The sequence below is a fragment of the Drosophila suzukii genome, chromosome 3, assembly GCF_043229965.1.
Source record: "Drosophila suzukii chromosome 3, CBGP_Dsuzu_IsoJpt1.0, whole genome shotgun sequence".
Taxonomy (NCBI): domain Eukaryota; kingdom Metazoa; phylum Arthropoda; class Insecta; order Diptera; family Drosophilidae; genus Drosophila; species Drosophila suzukii.
Window position 1 is genome coordinate 39,800,624 of NC_092082.1, and position 19,642 is coordinate 39,820,265.

Below are 19,642 nucleotides of genomic sequence, written 5' to 3' on the forward strand. Positions count from 1 at the left end.
GCCTCTTTCTGTATGTTGTCAACGCTCAGGCTTGCCACCAGGTTGTCCCCTTCAGCGTTCGTTAACGTAATGCTTGGGCCGGCTCTGTCGTAGTATGTCGCCTCTAGCTCGGCCCAGATGTCGACGAGTTGTGGATCATTCTCTGTTTCGGAGTAGTATTCCGATAGTGCCTTCCTCATGTCGTCTAGCCTGCCCTCCAGGGCGACATTGAGCCTCTGTGCGACATGGGCGAAGTCTTCCTTCTTGAGGCGGTAAATCCACTTCTTTCCCATTTTTACTGTGCTGTTCTCACTGTTGGGACAATCACGTTGGGCGCCAGATGTAACGAACTGATTTTTGTATGTCTGCTCGCTACGAGATTCGTGCGGCTAGCTCAGAAGATTGTGCGTTCGTCCCACCAAATTTATATGACGTGATTGCCCATAGATCAGTGAGAAAACAAAGGTTTCAAATGGTAACAGTGGGATTTATTCTCGTGGCATTAGTACAGCGGGTGTGTGGCTGGGCTGGCTTCGGTATCTCTTGGCTCTGGTTCCGCCGGCTGCTGGCGCTCCTCTTTCTGGCTCCTCGACGCGTTGACTCGTCCTCCTCTGGATCCTGGGTCTCGGGACGCTCGTAGTGGCCGCCTCTGCCTGCTTGCCGACGCGTTGCCTCGGGGTCGCTTGTTGCGCCTTAGACCCGCAGAGAGTTCGGCCTTGTGGGCTTAGGGAAGCGTCACCGTTCTCAGACTAGGGTGAACAAGCCTTGCTCTCCAGGCTGACGCCTTTCGAGGCAATACCTGTCCCTTGCTCTGTCCCGGACGGTCCCGCTAGGTTCTTGCTCAGTTCGCGCTGACAGTCAAGGCTGCCGCCCGGAGGCTGTCTAGCGGTTCACTTCGCTTTACGCCTAGCGCAGACGAACGTTCCACCCGGCTTCACCCTAATGCGTGACGTCCGCGACGCTCCTGCGCCCCCAATGAGCTCCGCGCGGCGATGGTAACGTGGCTGCCGGAAATGTCTGCTGGCGTCGCTGTCGATGTCCTCTGCGCTGTCTTCTGACCAGTATCTCGTTGTTCTGGCGCTCGGGGAGCTGGGCGGTCGCTGCTCGGGAACTTCGCCGGTAATCGCAGGGCTCTCCAGGCTGCCGCCTCTTGAAACCGCAAATCGATCTACCGCTCGTCCGTCACGCCAGGTCCTGCTTGGTCGGGCAAGGTACGCTGGGTCGCAGACAACTTTCCTCCCCAAGCTGACGGCTCTTCGTCGTAGGACTCTTTTGCTTGTCTCTGACAGACCCGCCGGGCGACTCGCCAGGGTGTGGTCGTGACAAAGTTAGAAAACAAACGCCTTGACTTAGCCGCGTGATGCCTTTCAGAACTCAGCCACCTGTGTCTCAATTCGGAGATTCCTGATGTCCTAATCCCGAACGTCTCGACGTGGCGATCTTGCTCCTTGTATGCTTCCCACGGCGCTGCTTCCGACGACTCGCTTGGTTGTAACTCCCTCGTAGATTATTTGCTTGACTGACTGTTTATTTGGTACTTTAATTGATCTTGAAGGTTTGACTCCTCGTGATCGACTGATCCAGCTGCCAGCGCTCTGCGGCCTTATATAGGGCCTCCAAGCAAGGATCTCTCCACTCTGGGTCCAAAGTTCGTGCCTCCTGGATGACCCACTTGTCCTTTATGTACCGCTTCCAATAGATGTTCCGCCCACTGCTGCCGTTCCGCTGATTCCCGTGCCGCTTGTGGCACGCCTGTGTGCCGCTCCACTGCCGAGATGTGGCACTTCCTCTCCCGGTCCAAAGTTCACGGGAGAGTCCAAAGTCCGGTGGAGTTCCGTTATCCCCTTTTGCATACGGCACTCTTGCTCTGCCCGCGAAGTCTCCATTCTCTCTCGATCTCCATCCTTGGTCTCCAAACTCTCTCGCTCTCCTTCATTGGTCTCCAAACTCTCTCGCTCTCCTGGCCTCCGCTTGGTGCGTCTGTTGCCTGCTGTCGTCTGGCTTGGTGTGGCGGTGACCATTGGTCGTTTCCTCGTGTGTCCTGGTTATCTTCCTCCTCACATCTCCTGCATGTCACCTGTGTTGGTGACGCCGACTTTGTCTTTGAGAACTTGTTCTCCTGTGCGAAGACTTCCCGTTCCTTTTCAAGTTCTTCGTACTCATCGGCTAGGATCATTAGCGTGTCCAGGTCCGACACTTTGTATGCTCTTAAGAACATTCGTAGGCTTGGGGTGCAGTTCTCTTTAATGACCCTTAACGTCTCTTTCGTAGAATAGTTAAGTGGCCTCACCATCGTCTGCATGTCGATCATGTAGTCCTTGAACGACTCGCTGAAGCCTTGCTTCCTTTGCCGGACCTGGTCCGCCAGCCTGGTGAAGAAGTCTCTTGGCAGGAAATATGTGTGGAAGCTTTCAATGAATTCTGCCCATGTTCTCCATTGCTTATTGTTGGCGATGAACCATTTCAAGGCCCTTCCTTTTAGCAACTCCGGCATCGCTCGAGGGATCATATCAAGCTCCAAACCGTACGTGTTGGCGGACCATTCTACCTGCTCCAGGAACTCGAATGGTTTTTCCGCCCCGTCGAACCTGAACGACCATTCGCGGACCTGCTTAGCGACCTTTGCATAGTCCGACTGGCTTGGTCTCGGGATCAGCGCTGCTGCTTTCTTTTCTTGGCTTGATTCTCTCCTGTGGGCCTCTTTCTGTATGTTGTCAACGCTCAGGCTTGCCACCAGGTTGTCCCCTTCAGCGTTCGTTAACGTAATGCTTGGGCCGGCTCTGTCGTAGTATGTCGCCTCTAGCTCGGCCCAGATGTCGACGAGTTGTGGATCATTCTCTGTTTCGGAGTAGTATTCCGATAGTGCCTTCCTCATGTCGTCTAGCCTGCCCTCCAGGGCGACATTGAGCCTCTGTGCGACATGGGCGAAGTCTTCCTTCTTGAGGCGGTAAATCCACTTCTTTCCCATTTTTACTGTGCTGTTCTCACTGTTGGGACAATCACGTTGGGCGCCAGATGTAACGAACTGATTTTTGTATGTCTGCTCGCTACGAGATTCGTGCGGCTAGCTCAGAAGATTGTGCGTTCGTCCCACCAAATTTATATGACGTGATTGCCCATAGATCAGTGAGAAAACAAAGGTTTCAAATGGTAACAGTGGGATTTATTCTCGTGGCATTAGTACAGCGGGTGTGTGGCTGGGCTGGCTTCGGTATCTCTTGGCTCTGGTTCCGCCGGCTGCTGGCGCTCCTCTTTCTGGCTCCTCGACGCGTTGACTCGTCCTCCTCTGGATCATGGGTCTCGGGACGCTCGTAGTGGCCGCCTCTGCCTGCTTGCCGACGCGTTGCCTCGGGGTCGCTTGTTGCGCCTTAGACCCGCAGAGAGTTCGGCCTTGTGGGCTTAGGGAAGCGTCACCGTTCTCAGACTAGGGTGAACAAGCCTTGCTCTCCAGGCTGACGCCTTTCGAGGCAATACCTGTCCCTTGCTCTGTCCCGGACGGTCCCGCTAGGTTCTTGCTCAGTTCGCGCTGACAGTCAAGGCTGCCGCCCGGAGGCTGTCTAGCGGTTCACTTCGCTTTACGCCTAGCGCAGACGAACGTTCCACCCGGCTTCACCCTAATGCGTGACGTCCGCGACGCTCCTGCGCCCCCAATGAGCTCCGCGCGGCGATGGTAACGTGGCTGCCGGAAATGTCTGCTGGCGTCGCTGTCGATGTCCTCTGCGCTGTCTTCTGACCAGTATCTCGTTGTTCTGGCGCTCGGGGAGCTGGGCGGTCGCTGCTCGGGAACTTCGCCGGTAATCGCAGGGCTCTCCAGGCTGCCGCCTCTTGAAACCGCAAATCGATCTACCGCTCGTCCGTCACGCCAGGTCCTGCTTGGTCGGGCAAGGTACGCTGGGTCGCAGACAACTTTCCTCCCCAAGCTGACGGCTCTTCGTCGTAGGACTCTTTTGCTTGTCTCTGACAGACCCGCCGGGCGACTCGCCAGGGTGTGGTCGTGACAAAGTTAGAAAACAAACGCCTTGACTTAGCCGCGTGATGCCTTTCAGAACTCAGCCACCTGTGTCTCAATTCGGAGATTCCTGATGTCCTAATCCCGAACGTCTCGACGTGGCGATCTTGCTCCTTGTATGCTTCCCACGGCGCTGCTTCCGACGACTCGCTTGGTTGTAACTCCCTCGTAGATTATTTGCTTGACTGACTGTTTATTTGGTACTTTAATTGATCTTGAAGGTTTGACTCCTCGTGATCGACTGATCCAGCTGCCAGCGCTCTGCGGCCTTATATAGGGCCTCCAAGCAAGGATCTCTCCACTCTGGGTCCAAAGTTCGTGCCTCCTGGATGACCCACTTGTCCTTTATGTACCGCTTCCAATAGATGTTCCGCCCACTGCTGCCGTTCCGCTGATTCCCGTGCCGCTTGTGGCACGCCTGTGTGCCGCTCCACTGCCGAGATGTGGCACTTCCTCTCCCGGTCCAAAGTTCACGGGAGAGTCCAAAGTCCGGTGGAGTTCCGTTATCCCCTTTTGCATACGGCACTCTTGCTCTGCCCGCGAAGTCTCCATTCTCTCTCGATCTCCATCCTTGGTCTCCAAACTCTCTCGCTCTCCTTCATTGGTCTCCAAACTCTCTCGCTCTCTTTCGTTGGTCTCCAAACTCTCTCGATCTCCACCCTTGGTCTCCAAACTCTCTCGTTCTCCTCGCCGCGCCGTTACTACGCGAATTCGCCGCGTATCTGGTAAGCGGCCGGCCATCTGCTACTGCATCTATTTGTGGGGAGTTATTCAACTCCTCACAGTTGTAATTTCCGTTGGTGCATCCGCTGAATTTTTAGAGCAGCTAGAGACTGCTGGTCTAGGTTTCTTCTGATAAGAAACACGGGATTGGATCCCACGATTTTTTGCTGACATCGAGGTTATAAGAGTACTTATTGAGTTTTTTATAGTGTCATGTAAGGCCCTTAGTTGGCGCGAGGAGCCGTCTAAAGGCTTATGGTCAATAATTTTTTCTATGGCGGAGATTACTAGTATTTTTCCGATTTGGTACCTGGCCTTTAATCGCAATTAGGTGTCGTCATTGCCACCCTCTTCTTCTTCTTGTGTCTTGGGCATTCGAGGCTAATGTTAATGATGATTCCAATTCGTTGCATCTTCTCTGCAACTGTCGGATCACCGTTTCAATTGCGGAGTCTCCTTCGACTTGATCTCCTGTTATGATCTGATGTTGGCCGAGGTTCGTCTGGGGGCTTTCGGAAGCCCGCTTCCAGTCAGCATGTTGTCCTGAAAGATTTTCTGATATTTTTCGACCAGCTCCATAAGTCCTGAAGAGTACTCAGTTCCAGTAGGTAATGCCGCTTGTTGGACTTCTTCATCTAGGTCGCAAAACTGCTGCCAGAGATCGTTTAGCTGATTTAGCTTACCTGAATAATAGCCGTCTCGGTGGCGTCGTTCGACCGAATCCTTGCAATAATTCTTTATGAGCTGTTGGATCTAAGCTTGTACCTCATTTTGGTTGTCTAGTAATCGATTGTGTAAATCCATTTTTGTGTGGCTTGCTTCCTCTTGTCTTGGGAAAAAAGAATCCCTTGAAGCCGGATAAAGCTGTGTGTCTTGTGAAACTGGATGAAGCTGATGTTCCTGTGACGCTGGAAGAAGAAGCGTATCCTGTGAAGCTGGATGAAGCTGACGTTCCTGTGACGCTGGATTAAGCTGAGTATTCTGCGAAGCTGGATGAAGCTGAGTATCCTGTGAAGCTGGATTAAGCTGACGATCCTGTGACGCTGGATAAGAAGCTTATCATGTGAGGCTGGATAAAGCTGAGTATCTTCTGAAGCTGGATGAAGCTGAGCATCCTGTGAAGCTGGATGAAGCTCGGTATCCTGTGAAGCTGGATTAAGCTGACGATCCTGTGATGCTGGATGAAGAAGCGTATCCTGCGAAGCTGGGTGAAGCTGAGTATCCTGTGAAGCTGGATTAACCTGACGATCCTGTGACGCTAGATGAAGAAGCGTATTTTGTGAAGCTGGATGAAGCTGAGTATCCTGTGGAGCTGGATTAAGCTGATCCTGTGACGCTGGATGAGAAGCGTATCCTGTGAAGCTGGATGAAGCTGAGTATCCTGTGAAGCTGGATGAAGCCGACGTTCCTGTGACGCTGGAAGAAGAAGCGTATACTGTGAAGCTGGATGAAGTTGTGAGTCCTGTGAAGCTGGATTAAGCTGAGTATCCTGCAAAGCTGGATGAAGCTGAGTATCCGGTGACGCTGAGAGACGAAGCGTATCCTGTGAAGCTGGATTAGGCTGACGACCCTGTGACGCTGGATGTCGAAGCGTATCCTGTGAAGCTGGATGAGCTATGTTTTCCAGGGCGGGTGGATGTAGTGAACTTAACGGGTCTTCTCACCAGTCAGAGGTTCAGCCTTTGGTGGGAACTGCGCTAAGGTTGAGCTAACGCGGTTAGCTGCTAGTGGAGATAGTGCATTACGAGCCCTACTCCCAGAGGTAGGAAGTAGAACCGCGGAGTTATGAGTTGCGTTGATAACTGATTATTCTTCATTTGATACATGCTTAAATACTACTTTGAACACGGAAGCTTAGTGTAATGATTAGTGAAACAAGATTTATTTTAAAGAAGGTCAGGGAATTATGATTATGGTAGCTGATATGTATCATAATCACGAAATCTGCAAGTAGCAGATAGGAAAAAAGCGTATTTTCTATCGTGGGCAGGCACTCACATATTTGAGCTTGTAAAAAATCTGTTTGGTAGAGTAAACTTGGACCAGCAGACATATGAACAAATAACGGGAAAACTAACAGAACATTTCAAGCAGAAGCTTCATATTGTTGCTGCACGGTATTAATTCTTCAAACGTCAGATGCGGGACTCACAGACACATAAGGAATGGATCGCCGATCTACGTGGCATTGCTAGAGAGTGTCAATTTATTGCCAATCCGATGGGTGTTCATTTAATTACGTTAATAAAATGATCCGCGATCAATTAATTGTGCACACTCCATTCGATGCAATTTGCACAGCCGCCTTGCAGAAGTTTCAGCCGTCGCTCGAAGACGTTTTCTCAATTGCCGAAACTTACGAGGCAACAACAAAGACAGTTGCAGTAATCAAAGAGCGCGAGAAGAGAGCTCTTGATTCAAACGCAGTATACACACAAAAATCAAATCATCAAAAAACGCTATTTTTCTGATGATAAAGGCGGCAAGACTTCTTTAAAATCGTGCTCTGGCTGCGGTCACTCTCATTCTCGTGAAAATTGCAAGTTTCGGGAGGCAATTTGCCACAAATGTGCCAGAAATTGGCACATAGCTGTCGTTTGCTTATCCAAGCAGTGCAAAGGCAAAAAAGACACCGATCAACAAAAAACCCGAAACAAAAACGCAGAGTCAATTCAAACAATTTAAAACGTTTCCAGCTTGGTCAAGTTTGAAGGAAACAAAACTGTTATTGAAGTGGAGCTCTTCAATACAATCGTATCCTTCCAAATGGATTCTGGTGCACCGGTGTCAGTATTGAATGTCAATACCTACAAAAAGCTAAACAGCCCGACGCTGCAGAAGTGCGATCGAATCTGGCACGCATTTGGCCAACAACAAATTCCTGTACTGGGAACTAGACATAAAAGTCTCATTCCGCCTACCAGACCACTGTAGTGTCTTCCAAGCGGAAGTGATGGCAATTCAGGAAGCCACTACCCACCTGAACACGTCTGTACATCAAGACATAGATATCTTGATCTTCTCGGATAGTCAAGCAGCCCTCAGGGCCCTCGACTCCTACACAACGAGCTCAAAAACAATCTCTGAATGCCGCAAATCTCTTATCGAGATGGCCACTCATCTGAGAATCAACCTCATCTGTGTGCCTGGACACCGAAATATTGAGGGCAACTGCATAGCAAACGAGCTAGCAAGACAGGGGACAACCGCCGATATCCGGTCACTCTCATTCTCGTGAAAATTGCAAGTTTCGGGAGGCAATTTGCCACAAATGTGCCAGAAAGGGGCACATAGCTGTCGTTTGCTTATCCAAGCAGTGCAAAGGCAAAAAAGACACCGATGAACAAAAAACACGAAACAAAAACGCAGAGTCAATTCAAACAATTTAAAACGTTTCCAGCTTGGTCAAGTTTGAAGGAAACAAAACTGTGATTGAAGTGGAGCTCTTCAATACAATCGTATCCTTCCAAATGGATTCTGGTGCAACGGTGTCAGTATTGAACGTCAATACCTACAAAAAGCTAAACAGCCCGACGCTGCAGAAGTGCGATCGAATCTTGCACGCATTTGGCCAACAACAAATTCCTGTACTGGGTAAGCTACACACTGTAGGAAAGTGTGGCAACAAATTGGCAAATGTGGTGATAATTGAGGCTAATGTGGAGAACTCCAATAATCTGTTCGGCTTGGATTTGTTTAAAACATTTAGTTTTGAAATTCAGCAAATTGCAAACGTCACTGAAAAGCAGGAGACTCAATTGACAGATCTTGGCCAGAGGTACAAGGAGGTATTTGAGCCGGATAAACTTTAAAACTTTTCAAAACTTTAAGGCAAGCATTTATCTTAAACCCAACTCCGTACCAAAGTTCTACAAAAGCAGGCAAATTCCGTTTGCCCAATTGGATAAGTTCAAGGAGGAAGCGCAGCGTTTCATAGAAGCAGGTATTTGGAAACCCATAAAATTTAGCAACTGGGCATCGCCAATAGTACTAGCACCGAAGCCAGGTGGAGCACTACGAATCTGCGGCGATTTCAAGCAAGGCGTCAATTCTTCGTCTTTGTTACACAAAATTCGTCATGGCACGCGTTTCTCCAAAATTGACCTCAAAGACGCATACTTACAAATGGAGTTAGACGATGCAGCGAAAGAATTTATGGCATTTGAGGTAATTTTTATACCGAAAGCCGGCAAGCCCTCCCACACCAACCCAAAGGACTTCCGCCCGATTAGTCTCTCTTCCTTCTTGTTAAAGACCCTGGAAAGGCTAATTGACACCCATATCAGACTAACCATCGACCATAGCCTGCTCTCTGACGCACAGCATGCGTACCGTAAGGGTAGATCAACCGATACCGCCCTCCACTCTCTAGTGTACAGTATAGAGAGAGGTTTCCGCAATAAGGAATACTCTCTTGCAGCGTTTCTAGACATAGAAGGCGCCTTTAACAACGTCACCCCAACGGCGATTACTGGTGCTCTGACTGAACTGGGCATTGAGCGGCCCATAGTGGGACTCATACACACCATGCTAACCAGCAGAGTAGTGTACTCCACTATGGGATCGGCCCACTCGACCAGGAACGTCAGCAGAGGAACCCCACAAGGTGGCGTACTCTCACCTCTTCTATGGGTTTTAGTGGTCAACAAACTGCTATCACTTCTAGAAGAGGCGGGCACAAAAGTGGTAGCCTACGCGGATGACGTGGTTATCCTACTGCAGGGCAAATTCCCGCAAACCCTCTGCAAACTAATGGAGACAGCCGTATCCACCCTCTCCCGGTGGACGGCTGGCTGTGGACTGGGAGTTATCCCAGAAAAGACCGAACTAGTTATTTTTACAAGGAAGTATAAGCTACCAATTCTAGTTCCCCCAAAACTACACCAATCGCGCCTAACCTTTAACAACCAAGCAAAGTACCTAGGTGTCATCCTTGACAAAAAGCTCCTCTGGACAGATCGCACACGCAAAGCGGCCATAGCCCTCTTCGCTTGTAAAAAAGCCATAGGGAGGAAGTGGGGTTTCTCCCCCATGATAGTTCACTGGCTATATACCGCAATAGTCAGGCCCATTCTCCTCTACGGAAACATCGTTTGGTGGCCTTCTCTAGATAAGAACTGCAACCTCCGGATCCTTCACAAGATCCAAAGAAGCGTAGAGCTCTGCATCAGTGGGGCGCTTCGCACTTCCGCCACTGAGGCACTAAACACAATTCTCGATCTCCAACCCCTGGACCTACTTGCCAAAAGCTGGGCATCTGCAACAGCGCTGAGGCTCCGTGAAGCAGCGGCATGGACAACAGGCCCCACGGGTCACTCCAATATCCTATCAAAACATTCACCCCTACCACGCAATACAGACTACGTCCCACCCATAGTCAATTTCGAAAGAAGATACAAGAACTATATACCCACCCGTACAGACTGGGACAACATCAATTCGTAAACGCCGTCAACATATACACGGACGGCTCCAAGCTTAACTCCCAAACAGGTGGGGGAGTCTTTTCCCCCGAACTAGACATAAAAGTCTCATTCCGCCTACCAGACCACTGTAGTGTCTTCCAAGCGGAAGTGATGGCAATTCAGGAAGTCACTACCCACCTGAACACGTCTGTACATCAAGACATAGATATCTTCTTCTTCTCGGATAGTCAAGCAGCCCTCAGGGCCCTCGACTCCTACACAACGAGCTCAAAAACAATCTCTGAATGCCGCAAATCTCTTAACGAGATGGCCACTCATCTGAGAATCAACCTCATCTGTGTGCCTGGACACCGAAATATTGAGGGCAACTGCATAGCAAACGAGCTAGCAAGACAGGGGACAACCGCCGATATCCTTCGTGATAAGGACACGGTAGGTATGCCCATGGCTACCTGCAAGCTCCATCTCAGGCAGAGATTGTATACACTCTCCAACAACCGTTGGAACTCAATCGCAACATGCCACAATTCTAGACTCACATGGCCAAACTACAACTCGAAAAGAACAAAAACTCTCCTACAATGTAGCAGGGAGGACATCTCCACTCTCCTAAATGCCCTCACGGGCCACTGTCCTATAGGGAATCATGCGCTAAGGCTGGGTCTAAGTAACCACGACTTCTGCCGCAGCTGCAAACAGATAGACGAAGAGGAGAGCATCGAAAACCTCCTATGCTTCTGCCCAGCGCATAACCTAAAGCGCTTTCAAACCCTAGGTAGCTACACACTTCCGAATCTTGCGGCCATTCAGGACGTCAGCATTCAAAAACTATTATGTTTCTTGCAGATAACCCATGAGCTAGGGAAACGGATCTTTCAGAGATCATGTGGTATCACAAGGGGCCCATTGTGGCCTAAGTGAGGGGACTAATACCTAGTCTCCAACCACTCCTACCTAACCTAAGCATTTGTCAACAATGACTTCAAACAGACTCCAGCTATAATATTGATGGCTTACAATTTGATATTAAATATCGCTCAACCACAGCTCATGGAAACGCAGAAGCACTCTCACGTCTTCCTATAAGCTCAGATCCCCTTTTCGATAAGGAAGAGGAATGCTATAACATCATCGATATATTCTGTCCAATAAATGCCGATATCATCAACGATAGTGTAAAAAGCGATACCATTTTGCAGAGAGTATATACATAGCACAACTAACTAAGAGTTCCACCGTTTGCAAGGTAGGCAACCCAGCCCCGGTAAAAGAGTTTCAAAGCTGGCCAAAAGCTACAAGTGCCTGGGAAAGGATACCCATCGACTTTGCGGGTCCTATATTTGGCCCAATGTGGCTATATGCGTCGATGCTTATTCTCAGTTCCCGTTTATAACCCAAATGTCGTCAACTACAACTGCAAATACAATATCAGCGCTCACGGTTATATTTGAAATTGAGGGATACCCCAAAACAATTGTCAGTGATAATGGACCGCAACTCACTGCAGAAGCCTTTAAGGAATTTTGTCTTCAACATGGAAGCATACAGCTCCTTTTCACCCAGCATCAAATGGACTTGCTGAGCGCTTCGTCCAAACTTTTAAAACTTCTGTCGGCAAAAACATAAAAGACGGCCATTCTGTAAAAACAGCCGTTACGAAATACCTTAGTTCGTATCGTTTCACCCAAAAGTCGGAAGGAAAAAGTCCTGCAGAACTTCTACATGGTCACCCTGTGCGTACGATCTTAAGTCAATTTTTTTAAAAACAAACTGAAAGCCAGCACATCGAACCAAAAAAGTATTTGCCAAAAATTACTCCAGGGGAGAAAAGTGGATAAAAGCTGTCATCGATCGGTCCAAAGGCCGTATGGTATTTATTCTTCGAGCATCCACAGGCTTTATTAAGCGCCACATAAATCAGATTAAGCCGAGATCTGATCACGATGACCTCAGTAGCAGCTCCAAAGATGACAACACTCCATTTTGGTGGATGCCCGACACTTCCAATTCAACAACGCCGCCAAGCCCAAGGCATGAAGAACAGCAGCCATCTAGCCCATCACAGCCTCTCCAATCCACCCAAGCTTCCAATGAAGTACCAGCACCAATCCAGCTAGATGAACCTCAACCGTCACAGCCACGATATTCTCTGCTATTATGTACACTCTAACATACGAAAAATACCACAGCTATACAGAGCCGGACATTAAATCTTAACCCGATCTTTCGCCTCCTTTTAATCGGAACACAAGAGTAGCAGTTTGCGAAGTTGGCTTGGCTGAAACTGCAAAATGTGCTCACTGCATTGGCGGGTCAGTGTGTCGTTGAGTCGGTGAGACGGTGAGTTAGTGAGACTTATAATATGCTGATCAGCAATTCGCATCTGCAGTGGGTGCTACTGAGCGCCTGGTACTGATACTGCAACATGTGCTGACTGCATTGGCGGGTCAGTGTGCCGTTGAGTCGGTGAGTTAGTGCGACATGTAATATGCTGATCAGCAATCCTCATATGCTGTGGGTGCTACTGAGCGCCTGGTACTGTTCCCAACTTTGCTACTGCTTGATTTGTTGGGTGTGGTCATGTTGAGCACTTTGGGTACGCACATTTTCCCCCCATTGAGGGGTGATGTCGGTCAGCCCTTGGCCGAATTGTATAGAAAGCCCACGTAGAACTTGATCATTTGGCAAGTTCAGTCAGGTGCAATGAACCATTCTATGTAGCGGTTGATTCTCGATCGGACGAGTCAGTGTCGCTAGTTCTTGATTGACTGTATATATCTACAGGCTCATTTATTTTATGATCCATCAATGCTAAGTTCGTTAAATAAATCCCTTCTTCATCGAGTGAAATCTCATTCTGCCGTTTGCTTTCTTCTATATCAAATTGATTATCATTCATCGGGTTTTTATCTATCGTTGGCTCATAAGCAGCGTTCGGTCCTGCAAAATCATCTCTGTCTTCTACCGGAAAAGGGTTGATTTCCGTATCAGATGAGGTTTTTTATTATCGCGAAAACCTGTGAATACATAACCAAGCCTTGTGCTTTGGGCCAAAGGTTTATTAGGTCCTAGTTCAAGAAGTTCACCGGTTATTAAGATCGGTTGCAATCGGTACTGACGGTTGGTCTGTAATGACTGTGGGAATAATAAATACCTCTACTAGTGTTTTAAAACTTGATGTACATGATGCGAGCCTTAGTATTGATCCGATTGCTGTTGTTGTTTTTCTTACGATTCCAGATATTTCAATTGGTGACGACATTTCCTTAAGAGAAAGCAGATCTGCCACCCTCCTTGAGCTAAGATTTACCTATGATCCATCTTCTATTATAGCACGACATGTTTTTAGTTGACCGGTTGGCCCTTGTAATGATACCTTGGCGGTCGCAAGCAGAGTATATCCTCTAGGGTTGTTGTAGCCTGCAATGGTTTCTGTGACGGCCACTGAATTGCTGGTGGGTCCTTGGTGTACAAGTGATTGATGCCGTTGCTGGCAGACTCGACAAGTGGCCGGTGATCCACAGTTTTCAACCTTATGAGCGGTAGACAAACAATTTGTGGATGCTCCTACTTGAATAATGGCTTGGCGCCGTGCTTTGGGGTCCATTTGCTGGACACGGCTATTTGCTCTAAGAACTTGTTGTCCTAGGTGACAAATCTTACAGCTCTCTTCTTTGTGAACTGACTGATGGTGGAGAGTTGCTGTAGCTTGAGCGCTTATCGTCTCCAGCATGCAAGCGCGCCGCTCAATAAACGTCAGTACACTCCTTAACGTTGTAATTTCCGTTGGTGCATCCACTGAATTTTTTAGAGCAGCTAGAGACTGCTGGTCTAGGTTTCTTCTGATAATAAACACGGGATTGGATCCCAGGATTTTTTGCTGACATCGAGGTTTTAAGAGTACTTATTGAGTTTTTTATAGTGTCATGTAAGGCCCTTAGTTGGCGCGAGGAACCGTCTAAAGGCTTATGGTCAATAATTTTTTCTATGGCGGAGAATACTAGTATTTTTCCGTTATGGTACCTGGCCTTTAATCGCAATTAGGTGTCGTCATTGCCACCCTGTGAGAAGGCTGTGTCTGTCAAGACGTTTCTCGCTTCGCCACGAAGCGAACTCTGTAGAATATGTTGTTTTTGACTGGCCGAATATGGTTTACTATGTACCGATTCCACAAAGAGGTCATGGAACCGTGGCCAGTCTAGACACTCGCCATTGAAATCCGGAATGCTAATTGGCGAAAGTGCCATGTTTAGGCTCATTCGCGCGTCGTTTTCTCGAAGCAGGTTTATTTCGTATTCCACGTATTCTTGGACGTTGATGCACTATGGTAAGTACAAATAAGTGGCCCTTACGACACCAAGCAATGCTTGTTACGCGCGGAGCGCTAAACCGATTTGGGCAAGTAAACGAAATCGCGGACATGGAAAAAGACGACATAACAATAGACAGTTTAAAATACATGCTCACATAGAATGGCTAGTAACATAGAAATTTACAAATTATTGAAAGATAGAAAATAGTTGCATTAGGGCTATCAAACAGTAAGACGTCACACAGTGCAATATAGTCGTCACAAGGAACCTGAAAAGGATCATGAAGGGCATAGTTGGATCTACAAATTGGCAGGGACAACGGGCGAAAACGACGAACTGTTCTACAGGGTACATTCCAGTTGAGGGAACTAAGAAGGAAGGGAGAGTCGACATCACCATTAATTAATGTATGCAAAAACATAAATCCATAGCACTTTCTACGATGGTTCAGGGTTGGTAAGTCCAGCAGGCGCAACCTCGCATGATAAAAGGGCAATCGAAGTCCTGTCCCAGTTTAATCCTCTCAAAGCAAATAACAGGCATTGTTTTTGAACGGACTCTAACATATTTTGGTAACAGCTAATTTGAGGTGACCATACACACGAGCAATATTCCATTGACGGACGAACAAGAGAAACATACAAAAGCTTTGTTGTGTATGGATCATCAAACCCCCTTGACCAGCGCTTTATAAACGCCAGGAGACTTCTGGCTTTGTTAGTTATAGTAGATATATGGTCTTTAAAACTAAGTTTATGATCAAATAGAACGCCAAGATCCTGAAAAATATTCAAGGGCGTTATTTCCGATAGAATAAGAATACAGAGATGGATTACAACGATAAAAGGTCATAAAGTTACATTTAGAATAGTTCAAATTCAACATGTTAATCATGCACCACGTATACAAACAATCAAGATCTAATTGAAGGTCATTATATGAATTAGGTAAACACATGGACAAACATAGCATGACATCATCTGCATACATTAAAACAGTTGACGATTTTATGTCATAAGGTAGATCATTAAGCCAAAAAGTAAAGGTCCCAGGTGGCTACCCGTGGCACTCCAGAAGTAACAATAATTATTTTGGAAATTTTATTATTAAAACAGACCATTTGAGTTCTTTTAGAAATGTAGGAAAGTATCCACTCTAGTAGGTTGGGTGGAAAACCTAAAAGGGACAATTTATAAATAAGAATCCTATGGTTCACTGAATCAAAAGCTTTAGAGAAATCGGTATAAATCACATCAGTTTGATGATGTGTCAGAAAACCACTAGTAATTAAACTCGTAAATTCAAGTAGGTTTGTAGAAGTAGAGCGACATCTAGTGAAGCCATGCTGACAAGGTGAAATAATAGACCGGCAACAATGCTGCAACTGACAGGTAAAAATTTTTTTTGGAAAAGTTTAGGAATAGGACTGAGTTTAGCAATAACAAGATAATTTGGGATATCGGACTTGTTCCCTTTTTTAAATAAGAGGACAATAAAGGATATCTTCCATATGGATGGAGTTCTACTTTGACTTAGGGACTGATTAAATGTCAATGTTAGGGGAAGAGCAAGATAGGATGAACAATTCCTGAGTATGCAACTTGGTATTCTGTCACGATCCGGTGAAAATGAGAGCGTGAGAGTATCAAGACTCTGAAGAACAACACATACTCGTACATTAATCACTGGTTCAAATGGATAATCTTTATTATTAACAATTTTGCATTATTGCATATTACGAATAAGTTGGAAATATCATTATCATCAGATGGTACATTATTATTAAGAAAAAAAAAGGAGGGAAGCAGTTAGATTTCCGTTTAGAATTGACGAAAGAAAAAAAGTTTAGGATTTCGTTTGAAATCACGCTTACAACGAGATAGCTAATTTTTGTAACAGTCAGAATTGTACTGGAGAAATTTCGCCTTAGCTGAGCTATATTTGGTGAAGTCTGACTGCAAGCCGAATATTTTAAACCGTTTAAAAAGTCTGGTTTTTCTATTCTTTAGATAAGCTAGTTAACGGGTAAACCATGAAGAGCTGTAAGAATTCTTCACGGAGAAAAGAGGGACATGTTCATAAAATAGACGGTAAAGGACATCATAAAAGTACCCAACTGCATCATCACCAGAAAGGTCAACTAGATAGGACCAGCTTACTGTCGGTAAAGACTCCACTAGTTTAGTGTAATCAGTCCTAGGATTGTTAAAAAATCCATTGATACAGAGCTGAAGGGTAGGATGATAACAATCTTCACGTAAAGATAGTGGCGGAATGCGACTAACTTCAGCAACGCTAGTATCAACAACAAAGATTAAGTCAAGAAGACGACCAATATGATTGGGAATCCTGTGAACTTGCTGCAAAGATAGTTCAACAAGACTATCAATAAAATCATGTTGCATCCTAGGGATCATTGCCAATGAGTCCATACTCTCCAACCCAGAAATATTGGAAAGATTAAAGTCACCGAGCACAATAAGTTGGTCAGTTTCAGCAAGCAACAAGGAGATAGAATGTATGGCAGGCAGGTTAGTAAAATGTTAATTTTTGGGAAAGATTACTTTACGGATATCACTGTGGACGGTAGTCCACGTAGTGACGAAGCGCACAAGGAGGGTGTGCGAAGGCGACTACTATATATACACGCAAAAATGAAAATCTACAATAATCGTTTCAAGTGATACATCAATCGAAAGGTATTGCAAAAACTAAAAGAATTGCGTAAATGTTCAAATTTGGTAAATTTGATCTGTTGGGGCCGGTGGTGATAATTTTTTCCCGCTATCAACCTAGTTGTATTCTCAATAAGAATACGCGTCAAATGACTTCTCAACTGTCAAAATCGGATGCTCCTTTCAAAAGTAATACGCAAAAAAAAATATTCGGCGTCCTCTCAAAATTAAAATTTTATTTTGTTTGTCAGTTTGTTCCAAAACGTTATTTTAGAGTCCTGCAAATTCTAGACGATGTTAAACAGCTCAATATAAGAAACTTTAGTTCTACCACTTTTAGAAAAACTAGCTGGTTTGGCGAGAAAACAGCTATAAATAGCTACATTTTGTATACCCGTAACTTGTGAACTATTGAAGCTACAGGTTTGTGCTATACGTCGTTAGAAAGGTATTTCGAAATACTAGGTACGCCTTTTAAACACGATCTGTCTAGATACCACCGTTTAATAATAATGGTCCAAAGTTTTTTTTAATTTTGATTTTCTTAGCCTTTTTTCTGATTTTTTAAAAACGGCTCTAACGAGATATATCAACTTTTGGCATACGAAACATTCTTATAAAAATACCCGTTTCAAAGTTATGAATCAACAAAAATGGCCACACTTACCAGTTCAGAGCATCCTACACTGCCTGAGCATTGCCCTTATTTTGTGCGAGTCCAAACTCCATTTGAAGGTCCTGGAAATTCAAGGAGATGTTAAACACCTCAATATATGAAACATTATTTCTATTACTTTTGGATAAACTAGCTAGTTTGACGAAAAACGTTTGGCATACGAAAAATTCTTATTTAAATACCCGTTTCAAAGTTATGAATCAACAAATATGGCCACATTTCCCAGTTCAGAGCATCCTACACTGCCTGAGCATTGCCCTTATTTTGTTCGAGTCCAAACACCATTTGAAGATCCTGGAAACTAAAGGCGATGTTAAACAGGTCAATATGAGAAACATTATTTCTACTACTTTTGGATAAACTAGCTAGTTTGGCGAAAAAACAGCAATAAATAGCTAAATTTTCTATACCCGTAACTTGTGAACTATTGAAGCTGCAGGCTTGTGCTATAAGTCGTTAGAAAGGTATTTCGAAATACTATGTACGCCTGATAAGCACGATTCGTCTGAATACCACCGTTTTAAAATTATGGTTAAATTTTTTTTTTTATTTAAATTCTTTGTAGCCTTTATCCTGATTTTTCAAAAAACGGCTCTAACGAGATACCTCAACTTTTAGCATACGAAACATTCTTATAAAAATACCCGTTTCAAAGTTATAATTCAACAAATATGGCCACATTTACCAGTTCAGAGCATCCTACACTGCCTGAGCATTGCCCTTATTTTGTGCGAATCCAAACTCCATTTGAAGGTCCTGGAAAGTAAGGCAATGTTAAACAGCTCAATATAAGAAACATTAGCTCTACCACTTTTGGAAAAATTAGCCAGCTTGGCGAGAAAACAGCTATAAATAGCTACATTTTGTATACACGTAACTTGTGAAGTATTGAAGCTAAAGGCTCGTGCTATACGTCTTTAGAAAGGTATTTCGAAATACTATGTACGCCTTTTAAACACCGAGACCACCGTTTAAAAATAATGGTCCAAAGTTTTTTTTATTACAATTTTTTTAGCCTTTTTCCTGATTTTTCAAAAACGGGTCTAACGATTTTAGATAAAATCCAAAAGTGTATAGCCCTTGAGATATCTCAACTTTCGGCATACGAAACATTCTTGTAAAAAAACCCGTTTCAAAGATATTAATAAACAAAAGTGGCCACATTTACCAGTTCAGAGCATCTTACACTACCTGGGTATTGACCTTTTTTTGTGCGAATCCAAACTCAATTTGAAGGTCCTGGAAATTCAAGGCGATGTTAAACAGCTCAATTTAAGAAACATTCGTCCTACCACTTTTGTGAAAACTATCAAGTTTGGCGAGAAAAAAACTATAAATAGCTCAATTTTGTATACCTGTAACTTATGAAGTACTGAGGCTACAGGCTTGTGCCATACGTCGTTAAAAAGGTATTTCAAAATACTGTGTACGCCTTTTAAACACGATCTGTCTAGATACCACCGTTTAAAAATAATGCTCAAAATTTTTTTTAGTTTGATTTTTCTTTAGCCTTTTAAAGTAAAATTTTAAGGTGTATAGCCCTTAAGATATCTCAACTTTTGGCATACGAAACATTCTTGTAAAAAAAAAACGTTTCAAAGTTATGAATCAAACAAAATGGCCACACTTACCAGTTCAGAGCATCTTAAACTGCCTGAGCATTGACCTTTTTTTGTGCGAATCCAAACTCCATTTGAAGGTCCTGGAAGTTTAAGATGATGTTAAACAGCTCAATATAAGAAACATTAGTTCTACCACTTTAGAAAAAACTTGCTTGCTTGGAGAGAAAACAGCTATAAGTAGCTAAATTTTGTATACAAGTAACTTGTGAAGTACTAAAG

The 19,642-nt window shown here is 45.3% G+C and overlaps 1 protein-coding gene across 1 annotated transcript in view; it reads right to left on the reverse strand.

Annotated features, from left to right (window-relative positions):
• The window catches only part of LOC136117590 (serine/arginine repetitive matrix protein 1-like), a 33,844-nt gene extending 19,460 nt beyond the window's left edge, over window positions 1-14,384 (reverse strand). The window contains exon 1 of the mRNA XM_070995407.1: window positions 14,301-14,384. Within this exon, the coding sequence (XP_070851508.1) occupies window positions 14,301-14,384 (84 nt within the window). The remainder of the gene's footprint in view (window positions 1-14,300) is intronic.
• Window positions 14,385-19,642: the final 5,258 nt, after the last annotated feature.